The sequence below is a fragment of the Eulemur rufifrons genome, chromosome 1 (assembly GCF_041146395.1).
Source record: "Eulemur rufifrons isolate Redbay chromosome 1, OSU_ERuf_1, whole genome shotgun sequence".
Lineage (NCBI taxonomy): Eukaryota > Metazoa > Chordata > Mammalia > Primates > Lemuridae > Eulemur > Eulemur rufifrons.
The window spans coordinates 55,518,328-55,542,236 of NC_090983.1; the positions used below are offsets into that span (position 1 = coordinate 55,518,328).

Below are 23,909 nucleotides of genomic sequence, written 5' to 3' on the forward strand. Positions count from 1 at the left end.
CTTTCGTACTATAGACAAGTGTTTTTTTCTTGGTCTACTTGGTGCCACGTTTCCCACATTTTTGTGCTTTTTTAATGGTGGTTTTACTGTTTAAAATGATCCCCAATCCTAGTGCTAAAGGGTTATCTACTGTTCTGAAGTATAAGAAAGCTGTGATATGCCTTACAGAGAAAATATGGATATTGATAAGTTTTGTTCAGGCATGAGTTAGTGCTGTTGGCCATGCGTTAAATGTTAATGAATCAACAGTATATATAATAAAGTATCTTATTATAAGGTGTCTTAATGTAATAAGGTGTGTTTAAACAGAAACACACATAAAACAAGTTTATGTGTTGATCTTTTGATGAAAATGTGACCAGAGGCTTGCAGGAACCTAACCCTGTATTTCCCCTAGGAGCAGTGATTCAATATTTGCTAATTCAGTGTTCATAGCACATAAGAATCAACTGTAGAGACAACTTTCATTCTATCATACACCACTTCTTTTGTTTTACCCCAAGCCTACTTCACTTGTTTATTTTACGTGCCAGACCCTTATGGCATATGAATTTGTGGTTCTGTTGTAAGGTTACAGATAGAAGGAAAGGTAGATGTTACAAACTATAATGATATAAAGTTACTTTGTAGCTGCCTTGTTGGCAGAAGAAGCTAAATATAAGGATATATTCTTACTTTGCATGGTGAGGAGTCATTATGCACAGTTTGAATTTAAAGAATTTTTTTTTAAAGTTATCTATATTTTGACTTGGAAATTTCTCCAAGATATATATTAAGAGAAAATACAAGGCAAGACAGTCTGTATTTTTTATTTTGACTAAGAAGGGAGGAACCAAAGAATATACATTTAATTTGTTTATGTGGACACTCTAGAAAGATAATAAGAAACAAAGATAAGTAGCAGCCTGTGTGCATTGCCTATTCAAAAATTCATTAAAAACAATTTTTTAAAAGTCATTGCCTCTGAATAGTGGGACTGGTGTGGGAAGGAGAAATTGATCTTTCTGTAATGATTGAAATTTTTCCCATGTGCCTGTGTTGCTTTCATATTTTTAAAAAAATGTCTCAAGGGTGTTTGCCAAAAAAAAAAAAAAAGCTATTCTTTGTGTATGTGTGTGCTTGCAGTTGTACATACTGTATATTTGAGTGTTTGTATAAATGGTTACTATATTTTTTCAAGCCTTTTTTTTCCTCCAGTAATTTGCACTTTTATAATCTTTTTGTTTTGAGATGTAATGTATATACCATCATATCGACCCATTTGAAGTATGTAATGGTTTTTAGTGTATTCACAAAGTTATGCAACCATCACCACTATCAAATTCTAAAACACTTTTATTACCCCAAAACTGAAACCTATAAACATTAGCAGCAACTCCTCTGCTCTCCTACCCTATACTCTAGCCCCTGGCAACCACTGGTTTCCTTTCTTTCTCTTTGGATCTGCCTATTCTGGATATTTCATACAAATGGAATTCTACAATATGTGGCATTTTGTGTCTGGCTTTTTTCACTTAGCACAATGTTTTCATGATTCATGATTGTTGTAGTATATATCAGTACTTACTCTTTTTATGGTTGAATATTCCATTATATGGATATGCTACATTTTGTTTATCCATTCGTGAATTGGTGGACATTTGGGTTGTTCCCATTTTTTGACATAAATGTTATGAACTGTTATCAACACTCTGTTAGAAATTTTTGTGTAGACATGTTTTAGTTTCCTTAGGTATATAGTTAGGAGTGGAATTTCTGATTCTTACGATAACTCTGTTTAATATTTTGAGGAACTGCCAAACTTCTCCAAAATAGCTATACCATTTTATATTCCCATCAGCAATGCGTAAGGGTTCCAGCTTCTCCACATCCTTGCCAATGCTTGTTATTGTCTTTTTTATTATAGCCTGTTTTAGTCTGTTTTCTGTTATGATAACAGAATACCTGAAACTGAGTAATTTATAAAAAGAAGAGGTTTATTTCACTCATGATTCTGCAGGCTGGGAATTTCAAGGGCATGGACTTGGCTTCTGGTGAGGACTTTTATGCTGCCTCATAACATGGCAGAGAAGGTCAAAAGGGAAGCAGACGTGTGAAGAGGGACCAAAGAGGAAGAACCTTGCTTTATAACAACCTACTCTTTTGTGAACTAATCTAGTCTTGCCAGAGTGAGAACTCACTAGGGTGAGAGAGTAGCGTGAAGCCATTCATGAGGCATCTGCATCATGAGGCCTAGGCCCCACTAGGGGCCACTAGGCCCCACCTCCCAGTACTGCCACACTGGAGACCAAATTTCAACATTAGTTTTGATGGGGACAAACAAACCATATCCAAACCATAGCATAGCCATTCTGAGTGGTGTGTGCAGTGGTATCTCGTATTTTCAATTTGTGTTTCCCTAATGAGTGATAATGTTGAGCATCTTTTTGTGTGCTTATTTACTAGTCTTATATCTTCTTTGGTGAAGTGTCTGTTCAAATCTTTTGCCCATTTTTAAATTGGGGATTTAATCTTGAGTTACAAGGTTTCTTCATACTTAGTAGGTACTAGACTCTTGTTGGATACAGGATTTGCAGATTTTTCTCTCATTCTGTGGGTGTCGTATCTACGAAACTATTGCCTAATCCAAAGTCATGTAGATATATACCTTTGTTTCCTTTTTAGGTCTTAAATCCATTCTGAGTTAATTTTCATATATGGTAAGAGGGAGTCCAAATTCATTTCTTTGGCATTTGGATATCCAGTTCTTTTACCACCATTTGTTGAAAACACTGTTCTTTCCCCATTGAATTGTCTTATAACCTTGGTCAAAAATTAATTGACCATAAAGTATGGGCTTATTTCTGGACTCTCAAGTTGATTCCACTGATTTATTTGTCCATCTTTATACCATAATACATTGTGTTGATTAATGTAGCTTTGTAAGAGTTCTGAAAGTGAGAGTGTATATCCTCCAACTCTGTTCTTTTTCAAGATTATTTTGGCTATTCTGGGTCCTTTGCATTTAAATATGACTTTTAGGATCACCTTATCACTTTCTGCAAAAAAGTCAACTGGGATTTTGGTAAGAATTGCAGTGAATGTCTAGGTTAATTTGGGGAGTATTGCCATCTTGATAATATTTATCTTCCAGTGCATAAACATAAATGTCTTTACGTTTATTTAGATCTTTATTTTCTTTCAGTGATGTTTTATAGTTTTTAGTGTACAAGTCTTCCATTTGTTTTGTTATATTTATTCCTAAGAATAAAATATTCTTTTTGATGGTATTATAAATGGAATTGTTTTCTTAATTTCATTTTCACATTGCTCGTTGCTATTGTAAAGACATCTAGTTGATCTTTTTGTATTGCTCTTGAGTCCTGCAATCTTGATGGACTTGTTTATTAGCTCTGATAGTTTTGTTGTTGTTGTTGTTGTTGTTGGTATTCCTTAGTATTTTCTATATGTAAGATCCTGTCATCTGCCAAAAGAGATAGTTTTACTTCTTCCTTTGTAACCAGTATACCTTTTATTTCTTTTTCTTCCTAATTGTGCTGATTAGAACCTCCAGTGCAGTGTTGAATAGAAGTGGTGAGAGCACGCATCTTTGTCTTGTTCCTGATTCTAGGGAGGAAAGGTGTGGGTGTTTCATAGATGTCCTATCTCAGGTTGAGGAAGTTTCCTTCTATTTCTAGGTTGCTGAGAGAGGGGGGGAGAGAGAGAGAGAAAGAGAGTGTGTTTGTGTTTAAAATCACGAACAGGGTATTGGTTTTGCCAAATACCTTTTCTATGTCTGTTGAGATGATCATATGATCTTTGTTCTATTAATACAGTGTATTACTGATTGACTTTTGTATGTGGACCTAACTTTGCATTCCTGGGATGAATCCGACTTGGTCTAAGTGTAAAATACTTTTTACATCTTGCTAGATTTGGTTTGTCAGTATTTTGTTGAGGATTTTTGCATCTATATTTGTAATCTATACTGGTCTGTAATTTTCTTGTGATATCTTTGTCTAGTTTTGGTATCAGGGTAAAACTGTCCTCCCAGAATGAGTTGGGAAGTGTCCATCCCCTTCTGTTCTTTGGAGGAGTTTGTGAAGAATTAGTATTAGTTCTGCTTTAAATGTTTGATAGAATTCACCAGTGGAGCCATCTGGGCCTGGGCTTTTCTTTGTGGGTAGTTTTTGTTTGTTTGTTTGTTTGTTAAATTACTACTTCTGTTTCTTTACTATATAGATCTATTCAGATTACGTATTTCTCTTCTTGCCTCCCAGCTTTATTGAGGTATGACTGACAAATAGAAAACATATATGTTTAAGGTGTACACGTGATATTTTGATATATGTGTACATTGTGACAAGAGTATCCTAACACTCTTAAGATAATTAACATATTCATCACCTCACATACTCTTTTTATTATGCTGAGATCATTTAAGATCTATTATTCTCTTAGCAAATTTCAAATGTACAATACACTATTACTAACTGTAGTCAGTATGCTGTACACTGGATCTCCAGACTTATTCATCCTGCAAAACTGAAACTTTGTACCCTTTTACCAACATTCTCCTGATTTCCCCTACCCTCAGCCCCTGGCAACCAGCATTCTACCCTCTGCTTCTATGAGTTTGACATTTTTAGATTCTACATGTAAGTGAAATCACATGAGGTATTTGTCTTTTTGTACATAGTTTATTTCACTTAGCATAATGTTCTTCAGGTTAATCCATGTTGTTGCAAATGACAGGATTTCCTTCCTTTTTAAGACTGACTAATATTCCATTTCGTCTATATATACCACATTATCTTTATCCATTCATCTGTCGATGGACACTTAGCTTGAGTCTCTATCTAAACTATTATGAATGATGCTGAAATTGAATGTGGAAGTGCAGATATTTCTTTGACATATTGATTTCATTTTCTTTAGATATGTACCCAGAAGTGGAATTGCTGGATCATATGCTAGTTCCATTTTTAATTTTTTTGAGGAATGTTTATACTGTTTTCCATAATGGCTATACCAATTTACATTCTCAACAACAGTGGGCAAGGTTTCTAGTTTCTCCACATCCTCACCAACACTTGTTATCTTTCATGTGTTGGAGATTAGCCATTCTAACAGGGGTGGGGTGATACCTCATTGTGGTTTTAATTTGCATTTCCCTGATGATTAGTTATGTTGATCATTTTTTCATACACCTATTGGCCATTTGTATATCTTCTTTTGAGAAATATCTATTCAAGTCCTTTGCCTGTTTTTAAATTAGATTATTTGTTTTTTTGCTATTGAATTGTTTGAATTCCTTATGTATTTTGGATATTAAGCCCTTATGAGATGTATGATTCACACATATTTTGCCCCTATCTGTAGGTTATCTCTTCACTCTTTATTGGTTCTTTTGCTGTGCAGAATCTTTTTAGTTTGATATAATCCCATTTGTCTATTTTTGCTTTTGTTGCCTGTGCTTTTGGGTCATATCCAAGAGAATCAATTGCCCTGACAAATGTTAAGCTTTTTTTTTTTTTTATATGTTTACTGCTAGTAATTTTACAGTTGCATGTCTTAAGTCTTTAATCCATTTCAAGTTGATTTTTGTATATTGTGTGAGATACAGGTCCAGCTTCCTTGTTCTGCATGTGGATATCCAATGTTCCCAGCACCATTTATTGAAGACACTGTCCTTTCTCCATTGTATGTTCTTAGCAGTTTTGCCAAAGATCAATTGACTGTAAATGTGTGAATTTATTTTTGAGCTCTCCATTGTGTTCCTTTGGTCTATATGTTGGTTCTATGCCAGTACCATGCTGTTTTGATTATTATAGCTTTGTAGTGTATTTTGAAATCAGGTAGTATGATAGCCCTCCAGCTTTATTCTTACTCAATATTGCTTTGACTCTTTGAGGTCTTTTGTGGTTACAGATGAATTTATGATTGTTTTTTCTATTTCTGTGAAAAATGCCATTGGAATTTTAAGATTACATCGCTTTAGGTAGTGTGGATGTTTTAACTATTCTTTCAGTTCGTGAACACAGGATATCTTTCCATTTATTTGTGTTGTCTTCAGTTTCTTTCAGCAGTGTTTTATAGTTTTCATTGTACAGATCTTTCACCTTGTTTAAATTTATTAGGTTTTTTTAATACTATTGTAAATAGGATCATTTTCTTAATTTCTTTTTCGATAGCTCATATAGAAACAACTGATTTTTATATGTTGATTTTTGTATCTTATAACTTTACTGAATTAGTTTATTAGTTCTAACAGGTTTTTTTGGTGGAATCTTTAGAGTTTTTCATATATAGGGTCATGTCATCGCTAAATAGATAACTTTCTTTCTTTTCTGATTTGGATGCCATGTATTTCTTTTTTTGGTCTGATTGCTCTATGTAGGATTTCCAGTACTGTATTGAATAGAAGGGGTAGGAGTGGGCATGCTTGTCTTGTTTCTGATCTTAGAAAAGCTTTTAGTAGGTTGGTGCAAAAGTAATTGCGGGTTTAGCATTATTGAAATTTGCTATTTAACGTTGGAATACATTCTTAAATGTGGTTATGTTATACATCATTTTAATGCCCATTTCTCACTTTGTGTTTTTTGCTAATGACTTATTACTTGCTGTTTATATTTATTTTAGACTGTGGAGATGATGTTAGACAAAAAGCAAATTCGAACGATTTTCTTATTCCAGTTCAAAATGGGTTATAAAGTGGAGGCGACAACTCGCAACATCAACAACACATTTGACCCAGGAACTGCTAACGAATGTACAGTGCAGTGGTGGTTCAAGAAGTTTTGCAAAGGAGATGAGAGCCTTGAAGGTGAGGAGTGCGGTGGCATGCCATCAGAAGTTGACAACGACCAATTGAGAGCAATCATCAAAGCTGATCCTCTTATCATGACACGAGAAGTTGCCAAAGACCTCAACATCGACCATTCTACAGTCATTGGGCATTTGAAGCAAATTGGAAAGATAAATGGGTGCTTCATGAGCTGACCAAAAATCAAAAAAATTGTCATTTTGAAGTGTCGTCTTCTCTTATTGTATGCAACAACAAAAAACTATTTCTCAATTGGATTGTGATGTGCAAGGGAAAGTGGATTTTATACGACAACTAATGATGACCAGCTCAGTGGTTGGACCGAGAAGAAGCTCCAAAGCCCTTCCCAAAGCCAAACTTGCACCAAAAAAAGGGTCATGGTCACCGTTTGGTGGTCTGCTGCCAGTCTGGTGGTCAGCAAAGCAAAGAGATGCACCGAAAACTGCAACACCTGCAGCCGCCATTGATCAACAGAAAGGGCCCAATTCTTCTCCACAACAGTACCCAACCACACCTCGCACAACCAACACTTCAAAAGTCGAAGGAATTGGGCTACAAAGTTTTGCCTCATTCGCCATATTCACTTGATCTCTCACCAACTGACTACCACTTTTTTAAGCATCTTGACAACTTTCTGTAGGGAAAAAGCTTCCACAACCAGCAGGATGCAGAAAATGCTTTCCAAGAGTTTGTCGAATCCTGAAGCACAGATTTTTATGCTACAGGAATAAACAAACTTATTCCTCATTTGCAAGAATGTGTTGATTATAACGGCTCCTGTTTTGATTAATAAAGATATGTTTGAGCCTTCACGGGTCCAAAACTGCAATTACTTTTGCACCAACCTAATAGCTTTTCACCCTTGAGTATGCTGTTTAGCTGTGGGACTTGTCATCTATTGTCTTTATTTTGTTGACGTACATTCTTTCTGCATCTAATTTTTTGAGTTTTTATTGTGAAAGGATGTTGAATTTTGTCTAATGCTTTTTCTGCATCAATTGAGATGATCATATTATTGTTATCCTTTACTCTGTTATTGTGGTGTATCATATTTATTGTGTATGTTGAACCACCCTTGCATCTCAGGGATAAATTTCACTTGACCTTGATGTATGAGCCTATCAATGTCCTGTTGAATTCAGTTTGCTAGTGTTTCACTAAGGATGTTTATTTCTTCTAGAGTCATTTTTAGTAGTTTGTGTCTTTCTGGGAATTTGTCTATATCATGTAGTTTATCTGATTTGCTGGCATAAAACTTTTAATTATATTCTCTTATAATTCTTATTTCTGTAAGTCAGTAATGACATGTTCTCTTTCATTTCTGATTTTAGTAATTTGAGTCTTCTATCTTTTTCTTGTTAGGTCTTGATAAAGATTTGTCAATTTTGTTGATCTTTTCCAAGATCTGACTTTTGGTTCTATTGGTTTTTTTTTTTTTCCTCTTGTTTTTCTGTTCTCTATTTTGTCTGTTTCTGCTCTGACTTTTTTTTTTTTTTTTCCCCTGCTTGCTTTGATTTTGGTTTACTTTTTCTAGTGTTTTGAGTGGACAGTTGGATTATTGATTTGAGATCTCTTTTTAAATATAGGCATTTATAGCTGTAAATTTCCTTCTAAGCACTGCTTTAGCTGTACCCCATGTTTTGGTGTGCTGTGTGTTTGTTTTCATTCATCTCAAAGTTTTTTTCCAGTTTCCCTTGAGATTTCTCCTTTGACCTATTTGTTGGTTTTTTAGGAGTATGTTGTTTAATTTCTACATATTTATGATTCATAACAAATCTTTCTAGCGTTCATACGTAGACCTGTATCTGCTGCCCTCTTCTCCCCCTTTGGAAAATTTAGTTTGAGGGTATCGTTTGCTTTTACAGTATCGATCTATAAAGCATTCTTGAATACATGCTGCCATATATTTTAAGTTTGTGTGTTTGAAAATGTCTTTGTTTTGCTTTCTCATAGTATCTCAGTAGTCTGTAGACACTATTAGTGATGTCTTCTAGTTTCCAGTTTTCCTTCAGCTCAGGGAAGTTTTCTTTTTATAGTAATACTTCTTTGAGTATTGTTTATTCTTAATCTGTTTCTTCCTTTCTGAAGTACCAGTTATTTTCATACTAGGTTCCCTTGATATATCTTTTATATCTTTTTTATTATAGTTTCTTAATATTGTTAATATTATAACTCTACTTCAATTTTTAGATTGCTAATTTAGTTTCCAGCAGTGTTTTTTTCCCCACTTTTTTATCTCTTAATTATACCTGCTTTAAAATTCTCATGGCATTTTTTTTTTTTTTTTTTTTTGAGACAGAGTCTCACTCTGTTGCCCGGGCTAGAGTGAGTGCCATGGCGTCAGCCTAGCTCACAGCAACCTCAAACTCCTGAGCTTAAGCGATCCTACTGCCTCAGCCTCCCGAGTAGCTGGGACTACAAGCATGTGCCACCATGCCTGGCTAATTTTTTCTCTATATATTTTTAGTTGTCCAGATAATTTCTTTCTATTTTTAGTAGAGACGAGGTCTCGCTCTTGCTCAGGCTGGTCTCGAACTCCTGATCTCGAGCGATCTACCCGCCTCGGCCTCCCAGAGTGCTAGGATTACAGGCGTGAGCCACCGTGCCTGGCCTCTCATGGTATATTTTAAAAGATCTGTTTCTGCTCTTACCTCACTTTCTGCTCCAGTTGAGCCATCTATTCTGTGTTTGGGGTGCTCCCTTGCAAGCTAATTAGGCTCCTTAAATGACCTGTAATATTTTCTTGCTGACTTGTTGTTAGTTGGTGAGGGTTTCCACAGTATCCGTTTTAGTTAGGCTGGTGGATCTTCTCAGAGGTGATAGACTGGGCAGTGTTAAGGTTCATAGGTGTGTCTTTACCATACTCCTGCAATCAGATGGCTTCTAGAGCAGTACTTATGGGTGGGCAAGTACAGTCTTCTCTTCATGTGCAAGTGGTCAACTCAGGTTGGCTGTCAGGTCTACCTTTAAACAGCCCTAGGATTGACATTCTTCATCATGGGTTTGGCCAGAAAGGCAGGCCTGATCCTATTTCCCTATTTTATATTGCTGATTCTCCCAGTCTTGTTAACAGTGGCATTAAGAAGCTGTTCATTTGTGAGTGGAATCACTTTTGTGGTCCAGTTATTGTTTACTAATCTTTGCAACTGTACCTGTCCTGCTCCCCCCAGTAGAAAAAGAAAAAAGAAAAAAATAATAAAAAATACATCACAGTTGTTGGTTTATCTTCCTGTTGAATTCTCCCTAGAGCAAGAGAAAGTGAGTTTGAAATGTGTGCCTAGGCTATCATTTTCCTAGTTTGACTGATTTTTATAAAAGGCACATCTGATTAAATAGACCTTGCTTAGAGATTTTTAATGGCTTCACATCATTTATAAGTTCAAATTTAAATTATTTAGCATTATAAAGTTTTTCTTATTACTGCATTGCCCCTGTAGCCAAACTTCATTTCCCATCTTCCATCTTTTCGTCACATCTTTACATTTGTACTTTGCTCCAGTCATGACAAACTATTTGTGGTTCCCTAAATGGATATGGTTTTTCACAGCTTCTTTCCTTTGAACATAGTGTTCTTTTGAACACTTTGCTTCAGACTCCCTTATGCTTTTTTTTCCATTAGACTTATCACTATTCGAATATCAAGAGTCAGATCAGGCATCACTTTAAGAATGTTTCTCTGATTACTACCTCTTTCCACCTGATTGCCCAAACCTGAATTTGGTGGACCTCCTGTGTCCTTCATTGACACCTATGTGTACCTGGACAGAATTTATCCCATCACATTTTTTTACTAATATAGTTATGTACTCAATTTTGGAAGGAAATAATTTTATTATAAGAAATCATGACAGTGTATACTGATTCTAATCTTGGTTTGGAAACTTTGGAGACTGAGGCAATTAGAAGGCTAATTTTGAGACTGGCATATATTTTAAAGAATACTGGGGGAAAAATTTGAATTGCACCTAGAGTTTCCATGGAGCCATGTGGTCCTTCTGGACTTGTTTTAATATGCTCTTAGTGCTGGCCAGTACTAGCAGGCTCTTTGGAACTGCAAATAGGGCCAGTGTTTGTTTAGTTTACTAATTTTACTTATAGGTATAAGGTGAAATCTAAACACTTGAATTTATATTTAGAATTAATTGACAGCTAACAGAGAGCCAAGAACAGAATAGTAGTGGTGCTGAGAATGTGGGTAGGAACCAAAACTTGAGTCTTGTAGAATTTTGCCTAGAGCTGGTCCTAATCAAAATATCTGGTGTGCTCTTTTTTAAAAAAATAAATATCATAGATGGAGAAGTCATCTTTATCTTTAAGACATTTAACTTTCTTTTCTGCTTTTGTCTATTCCAGGTTTTCTGCTAAACCATTATTAAATGAAAGTCATTACATTTTATATCAGTTATTGGACTTTATATGCAGAAAAAGAAACCAACTCTAGCTACCTTAAGCAAAGAAGGGAAGTTATTGGTAGGCTATCAGGCAATTCACAGAATGGTTTGGAGGCCTGAAAACCAGACTTCAACAGGCAACCCTAGCTGGCTAGGCAGCAGAAATTGCTCAGCCTTCTGATTGTACTATCTCCACTGGATTAAAAAAAAAAAAGAAAAAAGACACCCCCATCTCACACTGATACCACTCCCTTGTGATCCGAAATTCTGGGGAATAAAGTTGATTAGTTTAGTATTGGGTTTAGGCTTTCCCTTTGATTTCTTGACTATAAGTATGGATGAAGAGTATGTGGGAGAGAGGGACCCTCCTTAGGATTTCTGCAGTAGGTGGGCAGGTTGATTTATAGTCCCACCAAAAATATTAGGCTAGGGAGATTCACCAAAAAGAAACGGTGCTATTGGGAAATTGGAATGGATGTTGAGTACTTAAAATGGGAAATGTTTACTGTGTTTTATATCATAAGACTTGAATTTCAAACTCCAAATTTAAGACAATGCTTTTTAGGGAACCAAGGAATGGTTTATATTAGATTATATCTCGCTAGGTGGGGGTATCTATTGGTGAAATATAGGTAGCATTGCACTCTTAACTTAACCCCTCTCAAACATGCCGCCTCCCAGTCTCTGATTTTTGTATGGTCTATAGCAGAGGTTGGCACATTTTCTGTAAAGTGTCGTATCTTTAAGTCTTATGGTTTTGATTGCAACTGCTTAACTCTGCCATTGTAGCACTAAAGCAGCTATAGACCATATTTAATGAAATGAATATGGCTGTGTTCCAATAAAACTTTATTTATAAAACCAGGCAGAGAGCCATACATAGTTTGCCTACCCCTGGTCTATAGCAACTCTTTCCAATAGAATTTTCTGGGGTGATGGCCATGTTTTATATCTGCATGGCCCAACATGTAGCCGTTAGCCACATATGGCTACTAAGGACTTAAAATGTGGGTAATGAAACTAAGGAAATTAATTTTTAATTTAATTTTAATAGTTTCTTAGTAAAAAACCATTATATGTGCTAGTTCAGATATTCTTCTTCTTTTTACCAAACTCTTGACAAGATTACCAATGAAAGCCTTACGAAGTAGAGTTACAGTGGACTTAGGAAAAATATTTTTTATTGATAGAGAATTAGCTCCAATACAAGAAGTCAAGGTTAAGAATAAATGAGTGCTTATTTATGGAGAAATATTGCCAGTTTTAGTCTCCAAAGAATCAATACTGAGACTATGAAACTTTTTAAATATATGCTTTTTAAAAAGGAATACCCAAGGAAGTCTCAAGGTTTTGATGACTCTCCACTACAATGGCAATGAAAAATCATGAAAATAAATAGCAGAGCTTGAAAGTAGTCCTCCTCAGTACATGTAAAATAATGCACATATTGTAAGTACATTACTTAATTAATTTTCACAAACTGAACACAGTCATGTAACCAGCACCAATATCAAGAAATAAAGATTATTCCCATTATATGGTTGTGATATAGAAAAAAATCACAAAGAACCCACAAATAATTAAAACTAGTAAATAAATTAATCAAGGTCATTGACTATAAATCATGTGGTAAAATCAGTTATATTTCTACATATCAACAAGTGGAAAATGAAATTTTAGGAAGATTGCCATGTACAATAATTCTAAAAAATACTCAAATAAATCTGACAAAAGATACTCAAGACATCTTCACTGAAAACTGTTCAACAGAGAAATTGATGCAGGTATAAATAAATGAGAGATGCAATATTCATGAATTGGAAGAATAAATATATTTCTCACTGGCAAAAATGTGTTGATTGTAATGGTTCCTATTTTGATTATTAAAGGTGTTTTTAAGCCTAGTTATTAATTAATATAATGATTTAAAATTCCTGGCCCAAAACTGCAATTACTTCTGCACCAACCTAATGGATTGTAACTTCCTCCAAGTACTACTTGAATCTTAATCAGTTCAAGTGCTATCCTGTGTTGAAAACAGCGTTTACAATGTCCAGTATACTGCTGGATATGTATGCAGTGGCCTAAGTTGTCAGTTTAGAAATTTGGCTAAGGATAATTATAGGCCAACTTGCAACCTAGGATTAGCAGCTACCCTCAACAATGGAAGGGAAATGTGAGGATATTAACTTGCATGCCTGCCTGCATGTGAAGTTAATTCATGCATCATCTTGTGGTGTGTATGCTATAGCCTATCAGTTTCTGGTCTGAGCATTCCTGGAAGACATTGATCTGAGGTACTGATGGTACAAAAAAGTACACAAAAGAATAAGCGTTATAGAATCATATCGAGAACAAAGCAGTTGTCATCCTACAGAATGATAGCTCATCTCTCTTTGTCACAGTTAAAAAATACTGTCAAGGAAATGGAGAAACTTTTGAGCAAAGCAATTAAAATGGTTAAGGTAGTAAAATATTTTCTTAAAAGATTAAGTCAAAACAAACAAGGACTCAGTTTGTTAATATGTAGAAAGGCCGAGGGGTGTGTATGAGATATGATGGAATTTGATAATTGTGAAGGGCACTGAAGAACACAAATAATATTTTTGGTCAGAGGAAGCACTAGTTTGTATACATTGGGTAATAATTTTAGAGATCTTGTTTTCCTAACAATGGCTCCATTCTCTTGCTCTTGAACTGGTGTTCTAAAAAATCGGCTAGTACAAGTCAGTTCCTAAAACATAGCAGAACTTTATTGACTTGATAAAACTTTCCAAGGTATTTATAGTGTTAAGAACTTGGTTCTTATTGTTTTTCCTTCATTTCTCTTCCTGGTTTAAAGCAATCACACTTAATTTTTTATTATGAAAATGGATTATGTACTTGTAATATTTTTTTTAAATTACTCCTAATTTTTACCTTTATAACAATTTTTAACAGGCCTCAACAAATAATGAAAGCTCTAATCACAGCTTTGGAAGCTTGGGATCTTTAAGTGACAAAGAATCAGAGGTAAGTAATTTCATTTTAATTGTGCTGTTATTAAAGTAAAAACTGGAATCACCTTTTTAACTAAACAGTTTTTTTTTTTTCCAGTCCTTTTGCTAAAGGTTAATGCTTTTAAAGTTTCTTGTAGGAGTACTTTGTTCTGCCTTATTGAAGAACAACATTCAGATTGAAGACCTTATTTGGCATTAGAAAGAAAATACAATTTCTTTGGTTATGTAGCTGAACTTGTAAATTAATGAGGTATAGGTGTTCTTAATGGAAAACAGTTATTAATCATTCCTAATTCTATGAGATGAAGGTGGTTTTTGAAATATGTTGAGTTTCACAGTTTTCTATTATTTCTCATTATTCTTCCCTCTAAGTTTGATCCTGAGTAAGGGTTTGTGTACTTTCTGAGATGCAGATATACGGTTTTTCCTCTTTTTAGAATTTCTTATGGAATCATGCTGCTGGTTTCCCTTTTCATACCTTAAAAAATCTGAAGAATCCCCTCATCCCTCACCCACTTACTGACCCCACCAAGAAAATACATGGGATTTTAGAAGTAGGCATTTGGATCCATGGTATAGTTCACTCTGCGTGTGATATACTTGATGGCATCTTTTAAAAATGGGTAGACAGGAAGTTCTTTGAGTTTTAACATTCATTCGTTGATGCTACAACCTCACTTTTTGTGGATTATAGCCTTTTCTCTCCGCAGATTATACAGTTGTGTCCCTTTTTAATGTTTGTGTGTGTGTGCACGCGTGTGTGTGTATGTGTTTTCCTTGTCAATCTTCTACTTGATGCATTTTAGTCTTTTTTCTACTTGGGTTAGTGTAGATATATCACCTTTGTAATACCAATAAGTTGTTAGCACTCAGTAACTCTTAGGCATTTTGTTTTGTTGTTCAGAGGAAAAGGAACTTCAAAGATGGCATCTTTTTTTAGCCCTGTGTTATTGAAAGCAGCTAGGAATCTCTAGCTAGACAGTTTTGTGCAGTTCTATGCAGGCACCCTGATACTCCAAAGGAGTGTGGCATAGGGTTCTCACTCATCAGGCTTTCCCTTCCACAGAGACAACTGGCAGGCAGCTGAAAGGACTGTGCAAGTGACGGACTTTATCTGCAGTAGGTTCCCTTGAGGTAAGCGTTAGTAGCCCTATAGCACCAGATTATTATAGTTTAGTTTTTCCAAATTAACATACTTACACTAAGTCCTTAAAAATTGTAGGTTTAGTTGTAGTCAAAGTGAAGTTTTTTAAAAACTATCAAGAATGTTTTCATTTTATATTTCCTGGACTTTGGAACATTTCTTGATATTTTCTCATATGAGAATATTCAGTAATGTCACGTTTCCTCTTTAATAGGCATTTTTGTTATAAAGGGCAATAAAATAATTTTAGATATTTCCATTTTCTGTTCATCAAATAGGATGTTTTTGGTAGTTTTTTTAAAATAGCAAAACAGTAAAAGTTAGATCACTTACGACAGTTATTATCTTTCTGTGTTTTTTATAGGTACCCATAGTCCCAATATAGGTTATAGATTTAGTATTTGGATTTTTTAGAGGAATCAATATATAAGAAAATTCCACTTTCCTTTAAAGAATTATAAGGATCACTTTTGGCTATATTTTTAGTTAAAATGTTGTTTGTGTTTTTGTTTTTTTAAAAGACTCCAGTGGCATTTACAATGAAACACAATTTGGTTAGCCATTGGGTGTACTTAGCTGTATATGTATAGAAGTTTTGACATTTGGAGCAACAATAGAAAATTTTGAGATTTTTGGCTTTTGCAGTTTTATGTTGTATATCTGCAATTTTTGCAAATTAATGTTTAAATCTAGTGGCACAACATTCTAGAAATGACTGCAGATTATACATTGTCTTTAAGATTCGAAGAAGCAACTTTTGTTGTTATTGGTGTTTTCCATTTAAGAAGTTGCTTGTCTGGAAAATGATTCTTAGTTTTTATCTCTATAGTGGGTACCTTAATTAAAGTTGCTGAGTACAAATAGTTGTGAGATAGAACTACTTTTGTTTTTTCCAGTATTCCTAGTAGTTAAGTTTATGTAGTATTCCACTGTCTTCTGATGTCATGTATTCTTTTGGTAATCCATCCCCTTGTTCGTTACATTTTTTTAAATAAGTTTTTGGTTTTGTGAGAAAATAGTACTAGAAGGATTTCTGTTTTTTGTTTCTTTTTTAATAGCCATCCACTACCACCCACCCTACTCTACCTTCAATTCTTTTGGTTTTTCTTCTTGGCACTTATTTCCATATTTTAATATAATTAATATGTATATCCTATTTTAGTGTATCAATTGGACATTATCTTTTGACTCCTCCTTAGAATTTATGATGATTTTAGCTAATATCTCTTTCCCTTACTTTGTATCCTTCTACCCAGTACTCTTTTTAGACACCCAGAAGCCTTCTGTTTTCTTCTATCCTTGCTATTAAAACTGAGAAGCATCTAGTCGGTCATTGTTTAATATACTTCAACTGAAATTTTTAGTTTGGTTTGTATATGAATTCACATATGATTTTGACTTTTACTTCTAAATGTAGAATTATGGAATGAAAACATTTTTCCTCATGTTAATGAAATAACCTGGTAGGTAGAAAGGTATTGGTTTGGTTTGGTTTTATTTTACATTGCTATAGGCCTATTCAACAGGCTCCAAAAATTCAGTGCATTTTCAGTAAGCATGTATTGCCTATTATCTTCTAGTCTCTGTGCCCAAGACATGATATGATCCCTGCCTTCAAATGAGTAGGACTGACAGACATTTAGACATTCTGCTTCATGAAGTGTGGGCTATGCTATATAACAGTGGTCTCCAACCTTTTTGGCAGCAGGGACTGGTTTCATGGAAGACAGTTTTTCCACGGACTGAGGGTGGGAGGGTTGGTTGTTGTGGGTAGGGGGGAGGTGGTGTGGAGTTCAGGAGGTGATAAGCAGCCTGTTTCCTAACAGGCCATGGACTAGCACTGGGCTGTGGCCCAGGGTTTGCGGACCCAGCCAATATAAACACAAGGTATTATGAGAGCAGATGGCAAGAAACCAATCATATCTGCCTGCAAAGGACGAGAAGCAAAGAGGTGTTCCTTCAAATAAGAAATGATAGTGGAATTATTAAGAAACACTGTGAATTCATCTCAGAGGACAAAGTATGAAAAGAAGGTAGGCAGAAGGACACGGTCATGGTTTTGCTTTTGTGTGGAAGCATGACAAGTAGTTTGGTTCAAGACGTAGGGGAGTGATTCTCAACTCCCACTGCACTTTAGATCACCTGAGAAGCTTTAAAAAAAAAATACCAAGCCATCTTGGTGATTCCACTGGTTTGCTAACTTATGGTAGAGGGAGTATATGCAAGCATGGTGAAAGATAGACAGGGGTCAGGTTTTGAAGACCCTTGTACATGCTCGTAAGGAGTTTGGACATTAGGTGATGGAGTGCTGTTGAAGCAGGAGAAGCAAAAGACAAAATTGTAAAAGGCTCCCATAGGTGGCAGTGTAGAGGATAGGATCTGAGGGAGGTGAAACCTGAAAGGAAGATCACGTAGTTAAGGAATACTGCCTTCTTTATAAAACTCCAGACCTTCAAAGTTTAATATTAGGAGGAAAAGCTCAAGGTGAGAGGGGTTTTAATTATAGTGTTCTCAAGTTTGCCTTTTGTTCTCTGTTTTCTCCTTTAGATTCTCTAACTTTGGTTACTGAGACTCACCACCTAGGGCAGTGCTTCTTAAACTTTAATGTGCAAATGAGTCACTTATGTTCTTATGACAGACCTGGGGTCAAAGCTTGCCTTTGTAACAAGCTTCCAGATTCCACTAGATTTAAAAGTAGAATCAGTAGGGTTTGATGACTTTAAATTAGCATAAAGAAGGAAAAGGAAGAGCCTAAGATTTTTTTTAAAGGTATCTAGCTTTAGTGCCTTTGACTGCGATAGGCAACACAGAAGGAAAATGAATAGAGTTGGTATAGAAGATAATGAGTTGAATCTGGGCAATTCTGAATTTGAATACCTGTGAAACAAATGCAGTGGGTACTGTAGATGCTATCTGGAGCTCAGGAAAAAGGTCAGGCTAGATATGAAGACTTGGGAGTCTTTGGCAACATGTAGGTATTAATTAAAGGCTTGAGTGTAGGTAAGTGGATCTCAAAGTGTGGTTTGATGATTCCCAGGGGTCCCTGAGACTCTTTTAAGGTGAAAATGGTTTCTATAACAGTGCTAAGACAATATTTTGCTTTTTTACTTTCATTGTCTCACAAGTTTACAGTGAAAATTTTCAGAGGTTGTATGATGAGATATCATCATTCTGATGATTTATGGATTGTGTACATAATATATATATATATTTTCTAGTGTTATAAACACTAAAACAAAAAAATTTTTTTGTTTTAAATCCTAAAATAATAAACATTGATAGTTAGATAAAAGCTCTTTGGGGTCCTCAATAATTTTTAAGAGTTGTAAAGGGGTCCTGAGACCGAAAAGTTTGAAAACTGCTTTTAGAGATGAATTTACCCTGATAGTGTGTGTAATGCTAGGAAATGTTAGCAGGTGAGATGGGTGCTCTAGAGAAAGAGTGTAGCATGTTGAGGTAGGTAACTAGTGGAGAGAAAAACAAGGGAAAGTAAAAGGGGAATAGTGAGCAGAATTAAATGCTACAGAAATCAGTTAAGATGATGACTGTAAAAAGTGACTAAGAATTTGTCACTTAGGTTTAATTTTAGTAGATTAATGGAAGCAAGATGCCAGATTGTAATTGATTAAGGAGAGCTTGGAAATTAAGGAAATAGTGACAGCAAATACTGACTGCTTTTGGCAGAGTCTTAACTATAAAGGAAAGGAGACAGTATCTAGAATGAAATAGGCTTGACATATCATGTGTTAAGGAAAGGGTCATAGCAGAACTGTGATGGAGATAAGGAAAGTGCCGAAGAGAGAGAAAAAGATAGAAATAAAACCAAACACCTTTTCCTGGAGGAGGTATGAATGGGTGAAATACAGACCCTGGGCAGGCAGGGTTAGTCATAGGACTAGGAACATCTTTTCCTCTGAATTGGGGGTAAGTAGACGCACAACTTGCGTATCTGATAACCTTTCTCTTGTTTCACAGTGAGAATAGGTTATAACCTAACAGGAAAGAACTGTGAATGTGTTATGGATTTGAGGAGTGATAAAAATTTTATGAGAGGGACAGGGAAGAAAGTTTACCAGGGCCACTCATCTCTTATTTAAATGTTTTAGAATGCCTGGAAGTGTTAGAAATATGGTCATGTGCCTTATCTACTGGCTAAAAGCTCACATTATTTTAAGAAGATTAGAGAAGGAGCCCATATTTCTTGACTACTAGTGTTTTCCAAATTTTAGAACCTGCCTTGGTCCACCTATTTTCAGTTCTCCTTGCAGAGCCTTTCCTGCCTAAACTCAAATACCTTCTGTCTTAGTCTATTTGATACCACCTTATTCTGTTTGCTGCTGCTATAATAGACTATCACAGAATGGATAGTTTATAACGAACAGAAGTTTATTTGGCTTACAGTTTTGGAGGCTGGGAAGTCCCTGAGCATGGCACTGGCATCTGGTGAGGGTCATCCCATGGTAGAAGATGAAAGGTGGAAGCAAGTGCATGAAACAAGGAGAAAGAATTGGGGTACCTCATCCTTTTAATCAGGAACCCACTCCCTTAATAACTAACCCACCACCATGATAATGACATTAATTCATTTATAAAAGTGGAGCTCTCATGACCTAACCACCTCTTAAAGGCCCCACCTCTTAATACTGTTACAATGGGGGGAGTAAGTTTCCAATATGTAAACTTTGGGGGACACATTCAACCTATAGCATCTTTTTCTACTTTTTCTAAATTTCTATACAGTTGCTGTTCCCACTTTCCCCTTAACCCAAGATGCTAAGGTAAACTATGCATCTTCTAGGCTCTGTGGTCTCCAGCCCCCTGGCTTTGGGCTGGTACTGGTGGGTGGCTGTTAGGAACCAGGCCGCACAGCAAGAGGTGAGCGGCAGGTGAGTGAGCAAAGCTTCATCTGTATTTACAGCCACTCGCCATTGCTTGCATCACTGTGCGAGCTCCGCCTCCTGTCAGATAAGCAGTAGCATTAGATTCTGCATTATGGTGAGTTGTATAATTATTTCATTATATATTACAGTGTAATAATAATAGAAATAAAGTGCACAATAAATGTAATGGGCTTGAATCATTCCAAAACCGTCCCCCCCTACCCCTGTCCGTGGAAAAATTGTCCGTGAAACTGGTCCCTGGTGCCAAAAAGGTTGGGGACTGCTGTGCTCATTTGGAATTTGTAGTGCCTATTAAAACCATAAGCATTTCTCCTCCCTGCCTCTCCTTTTAGACAAACTAGGATATATTTCTCTGCTTTCCTTATTTCTTCCTGAGGTTGGGATATTTGTGACTGAATATACATACCATTGAATTACATCATCTTTCATAATTAATGTTAGAGATGCACAGTTATGTGTATTTATACATGTGTGCTTACATACAGTATACTCCATAAGGTGTTTATAAAGCAGACATACAAGTCAAATTATTCTGGTTTTGCCTCAACTTAATTTTAATATTCAGCTTTTGTAATACTTCTGTAAACCTGAATCAGTTGAATAATTTGAAATATATCTCTAGAACCAAAGTTGTTTTTCTCCCCCTTTCTTCCTGGGTAATCATCAAATCTAAGCCTTTATCTAATGGTCTCGAATTACTGTTTATTTTCAGTCAAAGTATATTTTGGGATTTTGAGTTATTTAATATTAAGGATTTTAAATTATGGATATATGGGAGCTAGGACTGTTGTTGCATCTACAGCATGTCCTGTTTTTACCTTGTTTTATATATGTATCTCTACTTTTTTATTCTTTTTGCCTCCTTGATAGTGTTTACCTTGAATATTTCCTCAGTGAACACTTAGGTAGCCTAGACTGATTGAAAGTTATGATTTTCTTTGAAAATAGAGGTAATACTGGACTTAAGTTTTAGGCTTTAGATTGATTTTTTTTAAAAAAAAAAAAACCTCATGAAATTTTAATTGTCTTTTTTTATTTGCTATAACCTGGACAAATCTTTTTTTTAATGTCTTAATTGAACACCCGGCAAGAAAGAGGAGAACTTAAAAAATGAATTTAGTGATGGATAGGTTAAGTATCACTGAAAATTACATTTTTATGTGTCTTCACCCTAAATAAATTACCTTGCTTTGACTTTATTCTGTTAAAATCTATCCAGCTTCTTAAGATGTTAGACACTTAGCTTAGTGCCTTCATCAATTTTAAGAAATACTCTTTATACCCTGCTGCCTAAATTATTTTCTAAAATGTTTTAGCCTGAGAAATGATGTTTGTAGTGTTCTATTTGATGGGTTCCTCTGTCTTCTCTTTTATTTATCCTTCTCCTGGTAGTATTTTCTCACTTTGCTTCTTTACCAAAAATCTTACTTAGTATTTTTATGTCAGTTGTTTTACTATGACATAGTTTTACTATGACATAGCAACACTGTTGCTATTTACAGTGTAGGATATATACAATAACTTTGTTGTCTTGAAGGCAGGTACTCTTTGTATGCATGGGAAATATGGTGTATTTTGTAATAAATATATATAATTTTCTCAGTAGGGGAATATTAAGTTAGTATTCCTCTCTCTTATTAAGATTAATAATAAAACATGAATTATTGGACTTAAAATTTCCTGTGAAATACCTGAAATTACTTTGTAACTTTTCCTTTTATTTAAAAAGAGAAAATTGTTTTTAATTCACCACTATCTGTTAAAAGACATGCTTTTAGAGGCTATATTCAGATAGAAATTAAAGTATCTGACACAAATATGTTGTAACAGAATTCACAGCAAAGGAAGTAGGTCTTTCCTGCTTGAATATATACATGCTTAGTCTCTTGGATGGAAAAGGGAACTGGAAACCAAATGGAGGTCTAATACTGGCTCTGTGCATCTGTTTCCATAAAGATGTAAGAATATACATATCAGAATCATCTAGGAAGTATTTTCAAAGTATAAGTACCTAGGCTCACTGTTTAGAAATTCTGATATCCTCTGTCTACATAATCTCTCGAGTTCTTGTAGGTTATGAAATCTTGAAGTAATTTTTGAAATGATTCTGTAAACCATTTATTTAGCAAGCAAACAGCTGTTAAATGTTACCCTTTATGAAAGTACATTGGAAGCAGTTGGTTGGTATTTTTTCGAGCAAGAAAGTTCTAAAGCTGATCAGTGAAAACAAGATTGAAAGAGAAATATGGTAGATTACCATAAGAATAAAGACATACTTTTAAAGTGGAACCTAGTATAGTGCTTGACCATAGTAGGTGCTCAGCAAATAATTTGTTGAGTGAATAAATTTAACATCACTCTATCCATTTCCTTAACAAGCTACTACTCTTTGTCCAGCACACCCTCTCACCCTTCTCACCTGCTAACATTTCTTAGCATTACATATGCTATCAGGATAAGTTCATTTACAAAAGCAGTTTTCAAACATTTGGGTCCCAAGACCTCTCTACAACTCTTAAAAATTGTTGATGATTCCAAAGAGCTTTTATTTATGTGGGTTACAGCTATTAGTATTTACCATTTTAGGATTTAAAACAAAAAATTTTATAACACTAGAATACACAATCCATAAATCATCATTGAGCTGTCATCACATGTCATACGGCTTGTAGAAATGTTCACTGTAAACTCATGAGAGAATGAAAGTAAAATAGCATACTGTACAAGTAATTTATGTGCCAACTAAAAGTGTTTCTTATGTATTCATCAAAGCAGGGTTTCTCAACCTTAACATTGTTGATATTTTACCCTGGATATATTTTCAGGGGGGAGGGTATGCTGTCCTATGCAACGTAGGATGTTTAGCAGCATCTTGAAAGTTTTAGCTTTTTACTTGTGGAGTTGGATTATATCTCCATAAATTTTGCATCTCTAAATGTGGAAACAGAAGCTCAAAGAGAGTAATCACTTTGCTAATAGTTACACTGATAATAAGTTAACAGAGTCCAAAATCTAATTCCAAAGTATCTGTCTTACTTCAAAATGATGCCCTCAACAACTATTCTATACTCTCTCCATATAACTGAAATAGTATATAACTTATTAGTTAGATAAATTACCTACCCCAATTCGTTTTAGGAAAAAAATGGTATTCTTTTTTTTTCAAAATATTTAGGTTTAAAATGATTTACAGTAATTATCAAACTTGCCAATCTAAGAAATATTTAGGCTAACAGCACTTGACAAATGTTTAATATGATAAATGTTGGTTTTAGACTGGATTTTGAGGGCATTCAGTACAAGTTGGCATTATTGAGAACTTGGTTTCAATATTTTATATTTTTAAAAATATTAGAAAGATGTATTTTTATGTTATGTCAGCAGAACATAGTGAATGTTTTACTAATTTTCTTTAAGATTAATTGTCATTTTCTAAAATGACTTGGGTAACCATGGCAACCCATTGGCCTCCTTATAACCTAATTAGTTTTCTGCTATATGTCATAAGTTTGGTCTTTAATCTTAATGGAAGATTATAAAGAACAATAATATTCTTAATTTTGTGGATTCTATAAAATGGAATTTATAGGAAATACATTACTTATTATTATATTATCAACCTAGATAGATTGGTTGACTGTTCCTAATCTTGATGATACATCAATATCA

The 23,909-nt window shown here is 34.9% G+C and overlaps 1 protein-coding gene across 2 annotated transcripts in view; it reads left to right on the forward strand.

Moving 5' to 3' along the window:
- TLK1 (tousled like kinase 1) overlaps positions 1-23,909 on the forward strand; it is a 140,544-nt gene that overhangs the window by 43,658 nt on the left and 72,977 nt on the right. For both annotated transcript variants that reach the window (XM_069493987.1, XM_069494075.1), the window contains one exon: positions 14,137-14,208. In XM_069493987.1, coding sequence (XP_069350088.1) covers positions 14,137-14,208 — 72 coding nt within the window. The remainder of the gene's footprint in view (positions 1-14,136; positions 14,209-23,909) is intronic.